The sequence below is a fragment of the Aulonocara stuartgranti genome (genome assembly GCF_965226115.1).
Source record: "Aulonocara stuartgranti genome assembly, chromosome: 19".
Taxonomy (NCBI): domain Eukaryota; kingdom Metazoa; phylum Chordata; class Actinopteri; order Cichliformes; family Cichlidae; genus Aulonocara; species Aulonocara stuartgranti.
The window spans coordinates 11,773,732-11,792,155 of NC_138955.1; the positions used below are offsets into that span (position 1 = coordinate 11,773,732).

The 18,424-nt window shown below is 40.0% G+C and overlaps 3 protein-coding genes across 8 annotated transcripts in view; all 3 read left to right on the top strand.

The window, feature by feature from the left end:
* Positions 1 to 3,753, top strand: part of grm1b (glutamate receptor, metabotropic 1b) — a 36,278-nt gene extending 32,525 nt beyond the window's left edge. The window contains exons 8-9 of one of the 2 annotated variants that reach the window (XM_082517323.1): positions 152 to 1,079; positions 1,550 to 3,753. In XM_082517323.1, coding sequence (XP_082373449.1) covers positions 152 to 1,079; positions 1,550 to 2,405 — 1,784 coding nt within the window. In that variant the 3' untranslated portion in view covers positions 2,406 to 3,753. The remainder of the gene's footprint in view (positions 1 to 151; positions 1,080 to 1,549) is intronic. The other variant, XM_082517324.1, reaches the window with a different exon arrangement.
* Positions 3,754 to 3,818: 65 nt separating this feature from the next.
* On the top strand, positions 3,819 to 6,497 carry rab32b (RAB32b, member RAS oncogene family; the record flags this gene model as incomplete). The annotated part of the gene is made up of 3 exons (XM_082517325.1): positions 3,819 to 4,068; positions 5,685 to 5,962; positions 6,333 to 6,497. The coding sequence occupies exons 1-3, from the start codon at positions 3,855 to 3,857 to the stop codon at positions 6,495 to 6,497; spliced, it is 657 nt and encodes a 218-aa protein (XP_082373451.1). The 5' UTR covers positions 3,819 to 3,854.
* Positions 6,498 to 11,290: 4,793 nt separating this feature from the next.
* The window catches only part of stxbp5b (syntaxin binding protein 5b (tomosyn)), a 28,588-nt gene continuing 21,454 nt past the window's right edge, over positions 11,291 to 18,424 (top strand). For 3 of the 5 annotated variants that reach the window (XM_082517318.1, XM_082517320.1, XM_082517319.1), the window contains exons 1-4: positions 11,291 to 11,817; positions 13,102 to 13,199; positions 17,864 to 17,945; positions 18,315 to 18,415. In XM_082517318.1, the coding sequence (XP_082373444.1) occupies positions 11,674 to 11,817; positions 13,102 to 13,199; positions 17,864 to 17,945; positions 18,315 to 18,415 (425 nt within the window). In that variant the 5' untranslated portion in view covers positions 11,291 to 11,673. The remainder of the gene's footprint in view (positions 11,818 to 13,101; positions 13,200 to 17,863; positions 17,946 to 18,314; positions 18,416 to 18,424) is intronic. The other 2 variants (XM_082517321.1, XM_082517322.1) reach the window with 1 other exon arrangement.

Sequence of the window (18,424 nt, forward strand, 5' to 3'; positions counted from 1 at the left end):
GAAAACAACCCTTTATTTAACTACGTTTCTCTAAATAATCATGAATATATCCCCAGAGCTGGTGCTAAAGGGATAAAAAAATGTATAGAGTTGGCCAGCTTTTAGTATACTGTGGCTGTGTTTTTATAACTCATGTTTTTCCCCTTTACAGGCTGTGAGCCGATCACTCTACGCTATCTGGAGTGGAGAAATCCAGAGTCCATTATCCAGGTGGTCTTCTCCTGTCTGGGCATCCTGGTAACATCATTTGTTACCTTCATCTTTGTCTTATACCGCGACACACCAGTGGTCAAATCCTCCAGCCGGGAGCTCTGTTACATCATCCTTGCAGGGATCTTCCTGGGCTATCTGTGCCCTTTCACTCTCATCGCTCGACCCACCGTGGCCTCTTGCTACCTCCAGAGACTCCTCGTCGGACTCTCAGCTGCCATGTGCTACTCAGCCCTGGTAACCAAAACCAATCGCATCGCTCGCATCCTGGCGGGCAGCAAGAAGAAGATTTGCACGAGGAAGCCGAGGTTCATGAGCGCTTGGGCTCAGGTGGTCATCGCCTTCATCCTGATAAGTGTCCAGCTCACACTGGAAATTACCCTCATCATCATGGAGCCTCCTGAACCCGTCAAATCTTACCCCAGCATCAGAGAAGTCTTCCTGATCTGCAACACCAGTAACCTTGGTGTTGTAGCTCCACTGGGCTACAACGGCCTGCTGATCATGAGCTGTACCTATTACGCCTTTAAGACCCGCAACGTCCCTGCAAATTTCAATGAGGCCAAATATATTGCCTTCACCATGTACACCACATGTATAATCTGGCTGGCGTTTGTGCCAATCTACTTTGGCAGCAACTACAAAATCATCACTACGTCCTTTTCTGTGAGCCTCAGCGTGACTGTAGCTTTGGGGTGCATGTTCACTCCAAAGATGTACATCATTATCGCCAAACCTGAGAGGAACGTGCGCAGCGCATTCACCACCTCCGATGCGGTGCGCATGCATGTCGGCGACGGTAAAATTGCTTGCCGAAGCAACAGCCTGTTGAACATGTTCAAGAGGAAAAAGAACACTGGAAATGGCAGGTAGGTTCATTAATTGAGTCTGTGAGTCCTGCTCCTGAGGCACCTCAGGGATGCTGGTTTTACTGTAATTCCCTCTCAAAGGGAACGTGATGTCTTACTGTATTCACTTTCCTAGGGACACCTGTTGTAAACTGTGACGGATATAGGTCAGTACCCAATTCACACAGCCAGTTCAGCCCTTGATCTGTTATTAAAATTAAAACAAGCATCTCTGTGTGCTAAGGGATGGCAAATTAGATCCCTAATACAGAATGCAGGGTTTCTCCAGGGCTTCAATAGCATTTAAGGTGTTTCTTTTGAGATGTTATATTCAAAACCTGTAGATACCCTGTAATACTGACAATACTTAAAAAAAAATCAAATCAAATAAAAATAATGACATTAGTTTTTTACATGAAGCAGAAATGCTCTTTCTGTCTCCACTTTTCTGGGTTCCTATGAAGTAACAGCCGTCTTTATTTTGTTCATAGTTCTAATGGAAAGTCTGTGTCATGGTCTGAACCAGGTGCAAGACATCCTCCAAAAGGGGATCACATGTGGCACAGACTGTCAGTGCATGTGAAGAGACAGGAAGCAGGTTCCAATCAGATGGCTGTCATCAAACCCTTAACTAATACCTACCATAACACGGGCCTGGAATTCTCAGACCTCAGCACTAAGACTTTGTACAATGTGGCTGAGGAGGATGAGAGTGACCCTGTCCATTATAACTCCCCTGACACTCCCCCTATGGTGGCCCACGGGCAAATGCCTGCCAGTGGGCTGAAAAAAGATGTGCACGAGGAAGTGGAGCTCTATTCCCCCGAGCCTTTGCAGCAAAATAGCATTATCCCCCCCAAACATGTCGTGATAGACCGCCTGCAAGAGGAGGGGGTGGTGAGCAAGTTCAACAGTGACATGCCTGAGATCCGTGATATGATAAGCATGCCTGAGGCTGTCAGTGGTGGGATGCCAGTGTACCATCAGGCTCACCTCATCCAGCAGGAGCCTGTCCTGCCTATGCAGCTCGACCCATTTGATGAGGAACCTGTCTTCCCTTTAGAGGAGGAAGAAGAGGAGGAAATGAATGAGCAGTTTTGCCTTCTCCACGGCTACATGTACAACAACTCCCAGATTCATGACGAGGAGGACTTTGTTGAGGTCAAATTAGCAACAGAGGACTCTCTGGCTCTGATGCCCCCCTCGCCTTTCCGTGATTGCACCGGTGCTCTAGTAAGCCCCTTTCCCAACTCGCCAGTGTCCGAGTCGATTTTGTGCACACCTCCCAATGTCACATACGCCTCCGTCATCCTCAGAGACTACAAGCAAAGCTCCTCAACTCTGTGAGGGCACGCCCTAAATGTTGACGCTTGTACTATAAGTTTTTATGTGTTGTATATGATTTTACATAAGGAAAAAGTGATCCCGTGGTCTGTCAAGTCATTTTTCACTCCTAATAGCTTTTAAATGATAAGGGTGAGACATACTGTAAATTTCTAATATAAGCTTTTAGAGACAAAAATAACTGTATATATATATATTTATGAAATATTGTTTGATAAATGTAGATTAGGTATCAATCTGATTAGTTTTTGGACTTTAAAGGTAACTTAATGAGCATAGCTAATATAAAATTATTCACTTTAATAATAAGGAAATTTGTTTTGTGTGACACATTGCGTGTCATGACCTTTGTCGGGCAAATGTAGAGGTTTAAAGCAAGAGTTTTTTTTTTTTTTTTAAAAACTCCCTCATTGACTTTCTTGGCGAGAAATAGAAAACTAGGTCAATGTCACTCTCGTATATGTTTCTAGCTGCTCATAGTAGCTTCGTATCTAGTATACGGACATAAAAGTGGCATCCATCTTCACAGCTAAGAAGAGTTACACCCCCAGAACTATAAAACTATCTACTTAAGCTTGAAGTGCAGGGTAAAATGTTAATAAATACCAACTTTGTTGTGAAAAAAGATATTATATTGTGAATCTCTGATGGATACAGTACTGCCAAACAATTGCACTGTACCTTGAATGTAGCAGAGGACAAGTTCAAGTGCCACGTTTGTTTTTCTTTTGTACATTTATCTTATTTATATGGTCTTGAGAGGCAATTTGAACCAGTTTTAAACTTGTATGTTTTATAAATAGACATCCGCTTTCAGAACTCTATATTATTGTATTGTGAATGTATGAATTGTGTATCTTATTTTGGTATTCTATATGAATTGTTAGTATTAAAGAAGAGAGTAGCTGTTTATGCTTATATTGTGTGTGATTGGTTGTGTACAACAATCCATTTCCTAAATATTTAGACTTTAACTTCCTATCAAAATTGTATAGTGTAATAAAGTGATACTATTTGCATTAGTTATACATCGATATAAGCTATATGAAGTTCAGTGTAAAATATATCTACAGTTTTGAAATGGTAGTTGCTGTAGACGACAATTTTGAAGGGCACTTGTTTGATTTGAGTACATTAAATATTTTTTATGCTTTTGTCTTTCATGTTTTTCAAGTTGAAACATTAGGTGGCTCTGTGCTCTTGGCGTGGTTGCTAGTGATTTATAAATCAAAGGTCAGCTTTTTATTGCTCTGGTTTGAAGGAAGAATTTCAAAACAGGGACACCGTAGGAAGTAGTGAGTGACACAGGGAATAACGCAGAGTGTTGTAACACTGTTATTTCTACAAATTGTTATTTTACTTTAAAACTCTGTGTAAATGTGACCTAGTTTTACACAATTATTAGGAAAATATTTTATCTGTCTCGATGCCTGTCAGCTCGTGGACCGCAGCATGGGAAGGATTTCGGTGACATTATCTACAGAGAAGCTTTTTAAAGTTTTAGTCATTGGGGATCTGGGGGTTGGGAAAAGCAGCATTGTCATGCGTTATGTTAATAAACGCTTTGATGAAACATACAAAGCATCCATTGGAGTTGACTTTGCCCTAAAGACAATTGAATGGGATCCTAAGACAGTGGTGAGACTACAGCTTTGGGATATTGGAGGTGAGTTTCAAAACTATAAAGCAAATTCCTGTACAAAAATACTGGATGAACAGGCTAAATCTAATTTTATGGCATCTGTTATAAACTCTGTAGAAACTGTACTGCGACACTTCTGTGAAAACACGATTTAAAAAGTTTCTCCAAAGCTTTTATCTGTAAACGTTTTAAATGTAGTAAAGTAATATCTCGATACATTTATTTATATATAATGTGTATTTGAATAGAGTATACCAGAGATACACTCACTAGCCACTGCATTAGGTATACATGTTCTACATAATGTCTAATTGGCATTGCAGCAACTCAGTGCATTTAGGCATGTGAATGGTAAAGATGAACAGCTGAAGTTCAAACTGAGCATCAGAATTGGGAAGAAAGGTGATTTAAATGACTTTTAATGTAGTACGGGTGTTGGTGCCAGACAGGCTGGTCTGAGTATTTCAGAAACTGCTGATTTACTGGGATTTTTCCCCAAAAAACATCTATAGGGTTTAGGGAGAATGGTCCAAAAAAGAGAAAATGTCCAATGAGTGGCAGTTCTCTGGGTGAAAATGCCTTGTTGAGGACAGCAGAGAGGCCAGACTCCTCTGAGCTAAGACAACAGTAACTCAAATAACCACTTATTACAACCATGATATTCAATGAATGAGCAATACATCAAACCTTGAAGCAGGTGGGCTTTAGCAGCAGAAGACCAGAAGTGTAAAAACACTGAAGTTACAGTTTGCACTGGCGCACCAAAATTGGACATATTGGAAAAACATTTCCTGGTCTGATGACTTTTGATTTTTTTCAGCAACCTTTGGAAGGTAGGTACAGAATTTGGAAATCTGGCTCCATCCTGCCTTTTCATCAACAATTCAGACTGGTTGTGGTTACTGTGGGTTATTTTTTGGCACATTTTGGGCCTCTTAGTTCCATTTTTTAAACCCCACAGCCTACAGAGGATTGTTGTTGACCATGGCCACCCCTTTATGTCCACAGCGAACCCATCTTGTTACGACTGCTTCCAGTCACAAATGTCACAAATCCAGTAGCAAGGTGTACTTAATGAAGTGGGTGCTGAGTGTACATTTACATTTAAAATGATAGAAAGTACACTTATTTGCCTAAAATATATTTTAAATAAACAAGAACTCTGGAGGAAAGCATTTTATTTGCACATAATATTCCAAAATTGCACATTTTTTAAAATTCATCCAAATCCATTTTTTCCCCTGTGGAAATTATATTTTAGTTCTTTTTTGGTGACACAACTTTTATACACATTTTAAAAGTTAAATTTAAGTTTAAGTTTGCTGAATGCTTTAGTGCCTGGAAACTCAAGTCAAACTGCAGTGTTGTTGTTTTTTTGATCCATTCTTTACTCAGAGCTAATTTTAATCCTAGCCAGTGTCCATGGAAACATATGATTTTATTTCAGAAAATTATCAGTAGTCTCTCAGTTCTTACATAACATTTAGGTTGCAGTCAGATTTGACATGATAATTCAGACCAAAAAGAAATAATAGCTGCCTATCCATGAGAAAAAAAAGACACATTCCTACTTGCAGCCAGGTTTTATTAGAAGTTGAGCAAAAGGATCCATTACACACATAATTTTATTATCCCTCAAGGCCAAGAGAGGTTTAAGAACATGTCCAGAGTGTACTACAAAGAGGCGATGGGAGCAGTAGTGGTCTTTGACATTACAAACAGCTGCACCCTGGAGGCTGCCTCTGAGTGGAAGCAAGACCTGGATACCAAAGTGCGTCTTGACAGTGGCCAACCGATCCCTGCTGTCCTGCTGGCCAACAAATGCGACCTGACGGGGAAGGATGGAGCCTTGGTGTCCTCTCTGGACAGCTTTTGTAAAGACAACAGCTTCCTGGGCTGGTTTGAGACTTCTGCTAAGGTTTGTGCAACCATAGAAGGGGAATATGTGCCTTCAGTAACAGTCAGTGTTGGGTGTTTAGAGGTAATAACGTTAGGATATTCAGCAGATCATTAACTGATTATCTCAGGGATTGGATTCTGTTTGACTAATTTAATAGATTTTATATCTAAAAATATTCATATTGCAAGTAAGCATACTGCATGAGATCATGCATTAGACTTGCATGAGGGTATGCTCTATTGCATGTGTGAACTTTATCACTGCAGCTACTGCATATAACCTGTTCATATAAATATGTTAAAATATTAAAACACGCAGCCAAAAACTTAACCCGGCGGATGCACGCACAATGTTCTAAATCGTGTTCTTCCCTGCTTTTTTTTTTTAGGAAGATATAAATATTGAAGAGGCAGGTGCCTTCCTTGTCAAACAAATAATGCTGTGTGACACCAGCCTGTCCGCTGAAGAGCACCACTGGGATAGGATCAAAGTGAACCTGACTCCCACGGAGAGTCAGAGTCAGTCACTGTGCTGCGGGAGATCACTGTTCTGAGACAAAGAGCCAAACTAAAGCTACTGCTGGTTAAACAGAACCTGACCTGTTTGTGGTGCTGGGACATGAATCCACAGCCGCCTCAGTGAAGCTATGACAGAAAGCCACCAAGCTTCAGTAGCTTTATATTCATATTTCTGCTTTGCTGATTTTTCTCAATAATCTATGGACTGTGTGGGCTGCCTCATAAACACCTCTGTGGAGACAATGAGCTCATTCCTCTGATAAACCACTGATCCAGTCAGGATAATAAACAGATCAGCATGATACACATCCTGCTGGGAAAAGCCTGTGACACTCACTGCACAACCAAGACGTGCTAGTGAATGACCCACTATGATGAGGAGCCACAAGCTATCTAACGTTTATTCCCATGCAGAAAAACAGCAAAAATGTATATTTCATCAAATAGTCCTCATCAAATGACACTTTATTTGATTGCAGCTTCCACTGTGCCTTCGTCTGTTATGCAACCCATGCATATAATTATCTCTTAATCACTTTTGCAGTAAGATGAGCTAAGACCCATGCACAAGCAAGGCATCTCAGATTGATATGGCCAAAAGCAGAGAAAAGCTATCAGCATGACCTGATTTTGGTGGAGAAAAGAGATTTGTGAAAATGCCCAGAAAGTACACAGTGTCCTATACTGGGAGCAGAGCATTTAGCATCTATCTAACAAATATCAGAAGAGTAAGTGTATGTGACTGTATGTGTCAATGAAGTAAAATATCAGCCACTAAATTCTGGCTGAGATTGAAATAAAATCATTTGGAAGTATTTAGAAAATGACAAGCTCATCCATTCATCGCACACCCTCGACAGGTTACCAGGCTTATAAGTTCATTATTTCGTTAGTTTAGTTATTGCTACACTGCCTAAAGTAACTGGATAATTCTACGTTGATCAACTTAACAAATATATTTCTTGCCTCTTTTTCATGGACAGTTTGTTCATTTAAATCATGTCACCATGACCTTTTTAAAGGCTTGTAAATTTTATGCTTTAATCAGTTACAAGGTGTTTTAACAGAATACGTTTGAAATAATAACTTTTAATTGAGTGGTTTGTTTTAATGCTATTAATGTGAAATTAAAGTGCCTTTAAAGTCGGACATTTAAACCAGTGCAATGTACGATACCTTGTCTTGCTCATTGACATGTTTTGTGTTGCTCAGGTTATTTTTGCACACCAATCTGTTCTTTGCTGTCCTGTAGTTTTACTTTTCGGTGTCCTTGCAGTGCAGCAAGGGAACTGTTCTACATCCTGCCGCTGGTTACCTTTTCAGAGTAGCATTTGTCCAAATTCAGCCACTCTCTCCAGATGTGTCATGAGAATGGATTTAACCTTGGAGTATAATCACATAATGTTTTGTTATATCAGCAGTTGTTGACGTGGCATTAATTTGCATTACCATAAATTTCCCCCAAAATAGATTAAAAAGTTAAAAATGGGCACCATAATTTCCCATATTTATCCAAACCCCATCACAAATTCATCTGATCTCTACATGCTGATCAAAGGAGTTGCAGCATAAAAGCCAGCAAGGTAGTTTACCTCATGTGGCAATTGTGCCTGAGGCAAAACGATGGAAGAAGTAACACACAACTGCTAATTTTGGATGTATGTCCCAGTTTCTGGAGACCTACATTCAGAAGTCAAAGAGGGATGCTGGCCCCAATACTTTTTCACATCGGACACAAAAGCCCCGCTCCTTAACTTGTTTATAAATATGACAGTTTGAATGGATGGGAGCCTCACTCCCAGCAACAGATCCCATCACTTGTGCATTATTGATATTGCCCTGTTTTATCAGCCCTCCGGCGTGCATTTTCTCTGTCAGCTTCGTTCATATATTCATGACTGCATGACAATTTCAATTTAGTCAAACTTGTGAATAGGTTTATAAAGCGTAAAGCTTTGTGCATAGCTTTGCTGTGCCTCTCACTGTCTCCCATTGTGCCTTGTGTGACCCATTTTATGATGTCCTGTGTGGAAAAAGTCTTTGAATAGCAGACATTTGCAGACATTCTCCTGCACCTACATTATATATGTTGATGTGCCCGAGTCCATAAATGCAAGAAAAGAAATGCTAGAATATGAATGAACCTATACCCTTTAAACTGACCACGTCCTGAACCATCAAGGGGCTCCATGATGACGGTCTGGAATCCTTACGTTGCTGTCCATGGTTCTGAATTTTTGTCACAAGGCGAGTTCTCAAACACAACAAAATACAGATTTAGAGGTTAATAGTTTTGCTAGTAGATGACGCCATCTAGTGCACAAAATATACCTGTGCAAAGACACTTTGAGAAGGGACACAAAGTGTTTTTTTCTTTTGTGTTGCTGTCCACATCAACGCTGAGACAAACTGATTCTATCTGAAAATCCTGTTTCTGATTCTAAAGGGTTATTGGCAGTACTGAACCAGTCCTGTTTCCCCCATCAACCACCAACATGTTTTGCTTCATCGCATCATGTTTCTGAATCAGATTTTTAAATTTGTAGCTACATTTGCAGCATTTAAGTGTTATCTATAGCAGTTTAAAGGATAAGCTAATCAGATGTTTTGCATGTAATGATCTGCAAAATAACCAGTGCCAATGAAGCTACTACTTTTTTAAAAGCAATATTTAAAGTAGCATAAAATGCAAATACTCAACTTCTTCCACTTTGTGATCAGTGCTGTTTGTCAAATCCACACACTGCACTGAAAATGTTTTTATTTATATTATTTGGTATGCATTCTTTTTTTTCCCCCAGCAGTATGAATAATTGAAGTTCATACAGTTATGATAAAAATAAAGTACTCACTCTTTCTATTCTAAGGTTTTACATATCAGGACATTATAAATAATAATAATAATGTGGTCCTTCAAGTCGGGCAAGTACAACCTCAGATAAACAACACATGACATATTACACCATGCCCTTATTTAACAAGAATTAAGCCAAAATGCAGAAGTAGACATACATGCGAAGCACATTCTCACAGGTTTCATAGGAATTACCTCTATAAACACAGACGATTTGACAGAGACTACCTGAAAAACATGTAACATTAACATGTACTTTGGTGTAGTATGGATGGTAGTAGGAGGTGGGGGTCTTTATCAATACCAAACGCTGAAGCAGTATAAAAAAAGAAAATACTAAAACACTGAATATAATACAGCATATTAGTACAAATACCTCATGCCAACTGTCAGACACAGTGGTAGTGGGCTGATGATGGTCACTGAGTGAACTCCTCTTCATACTAAAGCATTTTGGAGTCAAATGTGAGACCATCTATCTGAAAGTCAAAGCTTTCTGAAATTAGGTAACGTAACAGGACAATGATCCAAAGCACAGCAGCACAGATTCTGAGTTAATAAATTAAGCTTAAGAAATGAGAATACAATATGTTTTGTTTTGTTTTTGCAACAGTCAACAGGTAAGAAAGTGTCTAGAAGTCTATTATGTGTAGACAAAACACTGTAATCTTGTGTTAGATGCTTTTTTTGTGCTTGAATGATTCATGAGTCTAAAATTACATCACTCTTAAAATGGCCAGGTACAAGAACTGGACTGGAAATGGACAAAAGAGCAGCAAAGCAAAGCTTTGACATTCAGAAAGTCTGAGCCATTGTAAAAATTTACAAGAAAATCTACTTGGAAGCAAAATATAGGAGCAGTTCAAGACTTTTTGCACAGTGTTGTATGTGATATATTATTGAAAGTCAATACAAAACTTTTGACAGAATTATATCCAGAAAAGAACCAAAACTAAACAATGTCTTAAATCGAATTTACAAAAAGGCTCTGACGTTTTAAACGTGTATTGCAAAGGCCATGGCTTTAATGTCTCATTAGGTTAACTCGACAATTTTCTGTCTTTTGTGTCTTCCACGTGACTTTGTCAGGTGTACCATTTAAGGGGAATCAGTTAAAATAAAACTATATGCCCACATGTGAAGTTTTTTAATGGGCTAATTAAAAGAATGACATATCACAAAGGTGAATATTTAACCAGGTTTTCCAGCTTTGTGTCCAATTCTCTGCAGAGCCAAAATAACCTCAATCTTCTTCCTTGGGGAACATAAGGAATGAGGAAATACGGCCTATTTTTCAGAAATGCACAATAGATTGGAATAGAATACCAGAGGAGTACCCTTATATCGCGTTTCAGTGGGAAAGGGCGTTAGTAAAAGATGCTTGTGGCTACATTGTCTCCCTGCGTTATTTGTTTGCACTTTTAAACCACTCTTCAAAGGATTGACAGGTGTCACTGGGGTAAGGTTTTGCTTCCCTCCCAGCCCTCGAGCATTGAGGCTGCTCGGGACTCTTCTTTAGCCAGCAGGGGGCCGCAGGGCTATCTGAATTCCTTGTGTTGCTATGTAAAAAAAATTATAACTAAAAATTGTTTGAAGAGCTCACAGCGCCAAAAACGTTAAGATTGTGGCAAAAATAAGGACTTTGTTTTTGAGGATTTTTTTAAATTCTAATTGAATTTTGAGCCACACAAAATGACCATACATAGGTGTTTAGAAATAATAACACTCCCTCTATTAAACTTACAATAATTTAAGGATATTGATGTCTTTTAAATTGGTTTAATTTGCTATGATAGCTATCAAAATGTATACTGTATATAATGTATATGTATATAAATGTAAACCTATTTATGCTCTTCTTTTTTCTCAGCAGGTGTCAACAACACAAGCAGTTTTAAAGCGTTTTGTCAGCTCACATTCCGATCGAGGTCACCTAATCTGACGGGTCACGGAATACACCGTAACACCGGTCCTGCATCCGGGTGACGGCAGAGCGCAGACTCAATCCCCGCTGCAGTTCACTGCGTTTCCGTAGCCACTTTGCTACCCGCTGAGCCCTGGTTGGGGAAGGAGCTGGCGGAAACGACTAATCCCGGTCGACTAAACGCCAAAGCTGGCAATATAAATGGCGCATTAGGGCTGCTATCGGAAGGGACTCTCTAAACCAATGTTCGTGACTCGGGCGCTTTTGGAGAATGCGTTGGCAACACCCTCCGTAACATGTGAGATGTATACAGAAAGGTATTAACTGTGCGTTATTTCGGCTAACTAGCTAGCAGCTACCCCCTTCTCTGTATCCAATTTATGGTAGCTCGCTTGATCTGTTTTCTGAACCGTCGCTTGTGTACCGGAGGAAAATGAAGAAGTTTAATATTCGGAAGGTGCTGGACGGCTTGACAGCGGCTTCTTCCTCCTCCTCCGCAACTGCTCAGCCGGGTACTCACAGGGAAAACGATGTTGTCCAGGAGACTTTACAGTCGGAGCATTTTCAGCTTTGCAAGGTGGGTTTCCGTTAATAACAGCTAACATTAACGAACTGACAGTCAGATGACAGCAGCGTGACACAAAAAAAGAAAAGAAAAAACGCTGACTGCTTTTATTTTTGGATATTAATTTCATTATTTAGGATGGAAACCACTTGAATGTACACACACCAGATTTAAAGTCACACACTTGAACACTACAATGTGATTTATTTATATGTAATTATTTTTAGTCTATTTTAGCCAGCCCTGCCTTGATGTAGTCCATAGTGGGCTGTTTGCATTGCTCTGAATCTTTGAAACTGTATTTTCGTCACTGTAAAATATCATAAAATTACAACACAACACTCACCCACCCCATTTGGACATTGCTCACTTCTATTCATGCTGGAGGTGCAGGTCTAACGTGGGTTTTAATGAGAGTTGTTGAGGGCAACATCTGCAGCCTGTATTTCGTTTATCATAATAATAGTGGATCCACTGCAAATTTCCCATGTTGTGTTTCAAAGGTGGTGAGAAGAAAACTTTTTATTGCAAAAACTCCAACTCTAGTAAATATCCAGCACCTCTCTTACCTTCAGCTAAACTTCTACTTGGATTTTTATACTAAGCCACCACCATCCACGAGTGCAGCAATCGCTTCAGAGCATAATCTTTGTGGGTACAGTGCATAAGAGCATGTGAGTGAACAGCTTTGGCAAAATAAATAAATAAAACTGATCATTTAAATCATAACCTCACAGGTCACTACACAAGAGCTCCCCAGCCTTGTTTTTAATCATGCACGGTTTAGTAATGCAGACTGTTAGGGCTGCCTGGAAAGGTTTCGCCCATCAGCTTCAACTCCAGCTGGGAGCAGAACAGGTCAGGTCCCCGGGTTACAGGGCCATGGCATTACCTGTTATGTAATCCTGCTGCAGGCTGCAGAGAGCTTATGGATGATTGAGCAACGTTTCCAACCTGAAACAATTGGGTTATAGATGCCTGATGATGATAATAATTTGGAGGATAAGCTACTGCAAGATTCTGACAATAAAAGTCCAGCTCAAGGTTGTCATATTGAGTTTTACTGTTGTTTTCCAAAATTAATACTTCACAGATATCAAGTAGCCATGAGAAAGATATTTCAATAATGTTTATGCTTTATCTAATTTCTTTTGATAATAGAGCACATTTTCCACATTGATGGATTGCATTTCTTGGAGACTATAATTTTTTAATGTCAGCTTGACTGTGTAGGAGATGATCGAATAGCTGGCTTAAGGTCTAATGTAAATTCTGCTTCTTCTTTTTTTCCTGCAGACTGTGCGTCATGGCTTTCCATATCAACCATCCTCAATGGCTTTTGACCCCGTACAGAAAATCTTGGCCATTGGGACTCAGACTGGAGCTTTGAGGCTGTATCCTTTTTCCCATGTGAAGAGTCATGCAAGGAAAGTAAAGGTTTACTTTTTTAAAAAAAACCCAAAAAAACACTCTCACCCACACAGTCGTGGCACACATGTGTAAGGAAAGTAAATCCGTGTCCAAGTTCCTGGAATCATTTCCAGGAACATTTTTCCACTTAAGTTGCCATTCAGCATTCCACAAAGGCACGGGAGTTCACAGAGTAAATGATCCTTTCTGTCTATTGTCATCCAACGCTACAAAAAAAAGAATCTCCAAAACAAGCTAAAGGAATCTGAGTTCTTAGGCTTAGGATGTGTTTCTGTGCAACCAGCAGCCTCCTTCTCCTGGAGCACCCAGGCTCATTAGTGGTATCTCTGCAGTAGCATGAACAGCTCCTCTGCCATATGCCGAGGAGCCAACCTCATCAACTGTGCTGCCCAGTCAGTGCCAGGATGCCACTTCATATGTGCTGTAAACATAACTGGACTTGCACGACATGCACACACAATCAAGCTGCCACAGTGCTGTGTGGCCCCTCAGGCAGTTGGAAGTCAGTTTCGTATTTCTTTGTTTTGAAGGATAAAAATTTGCTTTTACAGCTAACATCCGTGACTCACAGCAGCAGAACTGCCCCTGGATTCCAGGCTATTAAACACTGCATGTGATAGTCTACTCATATCCAGGTTACGCCTTCAGGGCTGACCTATTAGTGTATCAGCTCAGGGTTTCCCTTTGTGCTGGTATCCTGCTTAAGAAGCCCACCTGCCTTGTTTAGATTTTCATTAAGTGGCTTTGTCCTCATCATTATCCACTCTCTAGATTAAGGGGGCATGCTGTTTTTTCACAGGGCTACTCCCACAGAACATACACTGCTTCCATGTTGTCCTAATGTGCAAGGTGGAGCTGATGGGATTACTGTCATTCAGGCAATTGGTCCATTTATCAAAAGATGGTCTGTATCGATCCACCTCACTGCCCCTGGAGTTTGGAACTGCTGCCACAGCTCAGTAGACATAAGTTCAATGAGGTGTCTACAAGCAATAAATGTCTGCTTTTACAAGATCTGCCTCTACTACAGCGTTTTAATCAGTGTGTAACTCTAGACATTTCCGTGCTCTTTCCAGTGCAGTTTTGGCAATTATAAAACCATCATATCTCGTGTTTAAGCACATGCAGATAATCTTTGTGTGCAGTGACCGTACACATCTTGAACTTTTTTAAAAACTAGACATCACGGTTGATCCAATAGCTGAGTACTTGGGATATATTTTGTTTGGTTGCCGATGCTATAAGCATAAGAGGTCCCTGGTTTGATACCGGCTTTTTCATTTGATGTGTGTCATTAGTGTAAAAGCACACATGTATAGACAAGCCAGCTCTCCTCTGACTGGTTGCACTTGGCAAACAGAATGTTTGAACAGCAGGTGGGTGGTTCTTCTGTGCTGTGTAGACATGGATGACTTCCTTAGATGACCACATTAGGGATATACTCACTCACTAACATTATACAGGGTGATGAGCAGGAAAAACCTAACATTTGAAGCTGTGTTTTCTCCCTGCATACTTTAATTAGTGAACCCAATATAAATATATTAATTTTAACTTTTTGCAAAATCAGTATTTTATTAGGTAAAGGCTGGTCTGATCGTGGTAGAAGTCAGAATTTGTTTTTGAAGGTTTTCAGAGTAGAAATGCTGTACCTGCTTCACTACGCTGTAGTTCCTTCTTTTTTGGTATTAATATCTGCACTTGTAGAAAGACTACTAAAGACATTATCAGTCTTCTATTGGTAAACTAGCATGAAAGAGAACTTCCTGTCATGCGTATCATCTGTTGACTTTGTGAGAAAACCTGCTGATGTTGAAATGCTGCGGTGAACCACAGTGGTTTACCGAACAGGGAAGTGTTGACGTTCATAGGGTATGACTGAAGTGTGTGATGTTTTTAGGGACATGGGGGGATATCCTTAAGAAGGTTACGAGAGCAAATTATTTGGCATCTGCTGTGATATGTCAAACTTTGTGACATTAGGACTAAAGTGTGCTTTCCTTTCATACATGGGTAAAAAAAAATGCATCTGCAGGGTTTTTGTCAGAAAAGTTAACCCCAGTGGCTTTGAGTGAGACACCCATAGTTTTGTTTAAATTTAATGTTTGGTGCAGTTAGCAGCAACAGTAGTCTAAAAAGGCACATTAGCTACCTTAATGGGTGTAGCTTATGTATTCAAAACTATTTCTCTTTTGTAGGCCCAGTGAGGGGTCAGTTTAGGTCAAGAGTGGGCCTTTAACTTTCCCAAGGGGCCACAATTTGGGCCTCATTGGAACATCTACTCTTACTAGCAGCAGCTTATAAAGAGATAAAATTAATATTGAGCAGAATTGCGTTCAGCTCCACACCATTCCCAGTTTCTCATGTGGTCTCTTGGGAAGATGAATTTCCCACTCGTGACTTGTGCTATCCTGTGATGTGCTTACGGCGCTGCTATTGATTTCATGATTGATTACCAGATAATGGTTTTCTAAATTCTCAAAATGTATTTGATTTAATAGTATGACTGGAAATCTTAAAGTGCAGGTCAATACAGTTGCTCAGAGAGTTGATCTATTCAGTAGGACGCACAAATAGAGACTTCCAATATTACCAATATTTTCTGTATATTTGTGTTGTTTGTGTGATTGATTTCCCCACTTTTGTGCCAAGGAAGTCGAAATCTTAATTACAAAATATAATGCTATTTAATAACGGATAAAGCATTTTATTTAATCAGACAAAGCTAATATCCAGTCAGTTCATCGCTGTGTTGTCTTGCAGTCCAAAACGTTAATTAATTCAGGACAAGAAGCAGCAGGAACTCTTCACCTCTCAAAAACTGGAACCTTGCAATCAACTAACTGATTACTCAACTTAGGAAGTTACTTAATTTAAGAGAAAAGCAAATCATATGAAAGTTACCATATGACCAACAGTGTGAGACAGGAACTAGCATTTTGAGCTTTTTTGTTTTGTGGTGTGACCCATCTTCCTGTGTCCACACTGCCAATGAAATTAAGAAATAAAGAGAAACATGTATTGTTGTATAGATGGTCTATTACTATGTAGATTATACCTGTGGCCCCTAAGCTTTTGATCATGTAGTGTGGCAGGAAGTTAGAAAAGAATGCACTCGCTCCCCGCAGTGATAACATCTTGTTGTGAGGTTCGTGTTAGTAATTTCCTGCTAGCCTAGAAAGTAGCTTTGCTCAGCAGTACTATTAACCTATATTGCAGCTGAATCAGTTTTACAATACTTACAGCGAAAAGTTGATAATCACTGGAAAACAACACATACTTCGTGTTCACTGTTGCCTGGTTGCTTAAATGACCCCCACTGGATTACAGAAATATGATGAAAACACTGTTAAATATTACCATTCTTGGTTTTTCAGCTACCTCTCTGCTCTTATGCTCTTATTTATGCATCACCAGAGGGTATGCAATGGACTTAATGACTCTTCCTCCTCCTCCTCGTTCATTGTGGACCTATGGAAACATGATAACCATTAATAATTTTGACAAATGTTGTACACAACCTGCAATGCCAGGAGCTAAAACTGGACACAAAGGTCGTGGGTGAATGTGAGGTCAGTTGCCCACAGCCTTCGACTGGCGCCAGCTAAAAAAGTCTTGACTCTAATAGTCTGAGTTTACCACTGTCATATAACGACCTGATGTCCACTGTTGAGCCCATCCTGAAACGGTGTCCTGAACCCCACCTTAGTTTGTTTAAGGAACTGAGGGATTGTTTGATCACTGCTTGCTTGTTTAATCCTGTACAGAATCATACTATTTGAGCCTTAAAATGGTTTTAGTCGACATAGCTGCCAGTCTTTGGAGCATTTCTTTTGCATGCTAACATTAATAGTATGAGAAACACTGCACCTTTTTTTTTTTTTTTTGTCTCTGTGGTCTGTCTGTCTGTTCATAGACTGGCTGTATGATTAGTGCTCTTGTGGTTTCCTCCTCCTTTTGTGCTTGCATGCACAACTCAGTGCACATATGTCTCTGAGAGTGATTAGAGGCTAGTTGAAAGGATTTCCCCCAATTTCTCTTGTGATTATTCAGCTGCTTGTGAAAGTATTTTGGAGGTTTTTATCTGAGGCGTTACAGCCCCAATGCTTACGTGGCAATGCGTCTGACTTTTGCACTGTTCATAATTTGTGATGCCCCGTGTCTTTTATTAGCTGAACGAGCAGCCTGATTGCTTCTGAATGGACAAATTAAGCAGGCAGAGATTCTCTAAGTTAAACTTAACAGTCCAATAGAGAGAGGTGAGTGTGAAGTTAATCATGCTGCCGTCACACTGGCTGACGCATGTGAATATATGAGGGAGACAGGGCCCACTGATTTTATTTATAACTCATCAGTTTAGTGTGTTACATGCTTTTGCCTGTGCCTTTTTAGGAATGCAAGCGGAAAATGTCAACTTCCATTTAGTTCAGAAAAAACAAACAAAGAACTTAAGAACCTTTGATTAGAAAAAATCACAGAAGGCTGGAAATAGCAATTGTCACTTTCATCTTTTTGTATGAAATTATATTAGAAAAGTTGCAGCATTTTTAAAATAGGTTTTCCTCGATTTCTGCATGAACCTTCCTGGCACCTTTCCAGTTTTCTTTGACTGAGCAAACTTTTTTAGCTTTGGCCGTGCAGGGGTGGAGTGCTACTGTCAGCACGAGAGCAACGCTGCTGTCATCCAGCTCCAGTTCCTGATCAACGAGGTTTGTTGTCATTACCTGTTCCTTGTGTCCTTGTTTGATTTTCTCTCTCCTCCTCCTCACCACCTCTTCGCTCCCAGCCTGTTCACTCCTCTCCTCACACACCCAGCCATGAATCTATTGATGAATGTGCTTTTATACATCGATTAAAAGTAATGCTAGTGGTGTAACCTGTATTCATTTCAGTTCAATTCAGTTGACTTTACTTGAATATTGTCTCTTTGAGCTAATTTTACTTCAGCACACTTTATACTGTAGAGTCTACGAGCTTTATATCACATGCTTGTGATACAGCCATATAAAGTGTCAATGCCAAGCCACATGATGTTTTCTCAACGCAAATAACTGCTCTGTTTATCACCGTCACCACAGGGGGCGCTGGTGAGTGCCTTAGCTGATGACAGCATCCACCTGTGGAACCTGAGGCAAAAAATCCCTGCTATCCTGCATTCACTCAAGTTTAACAGGGAGAGGTACAGTAA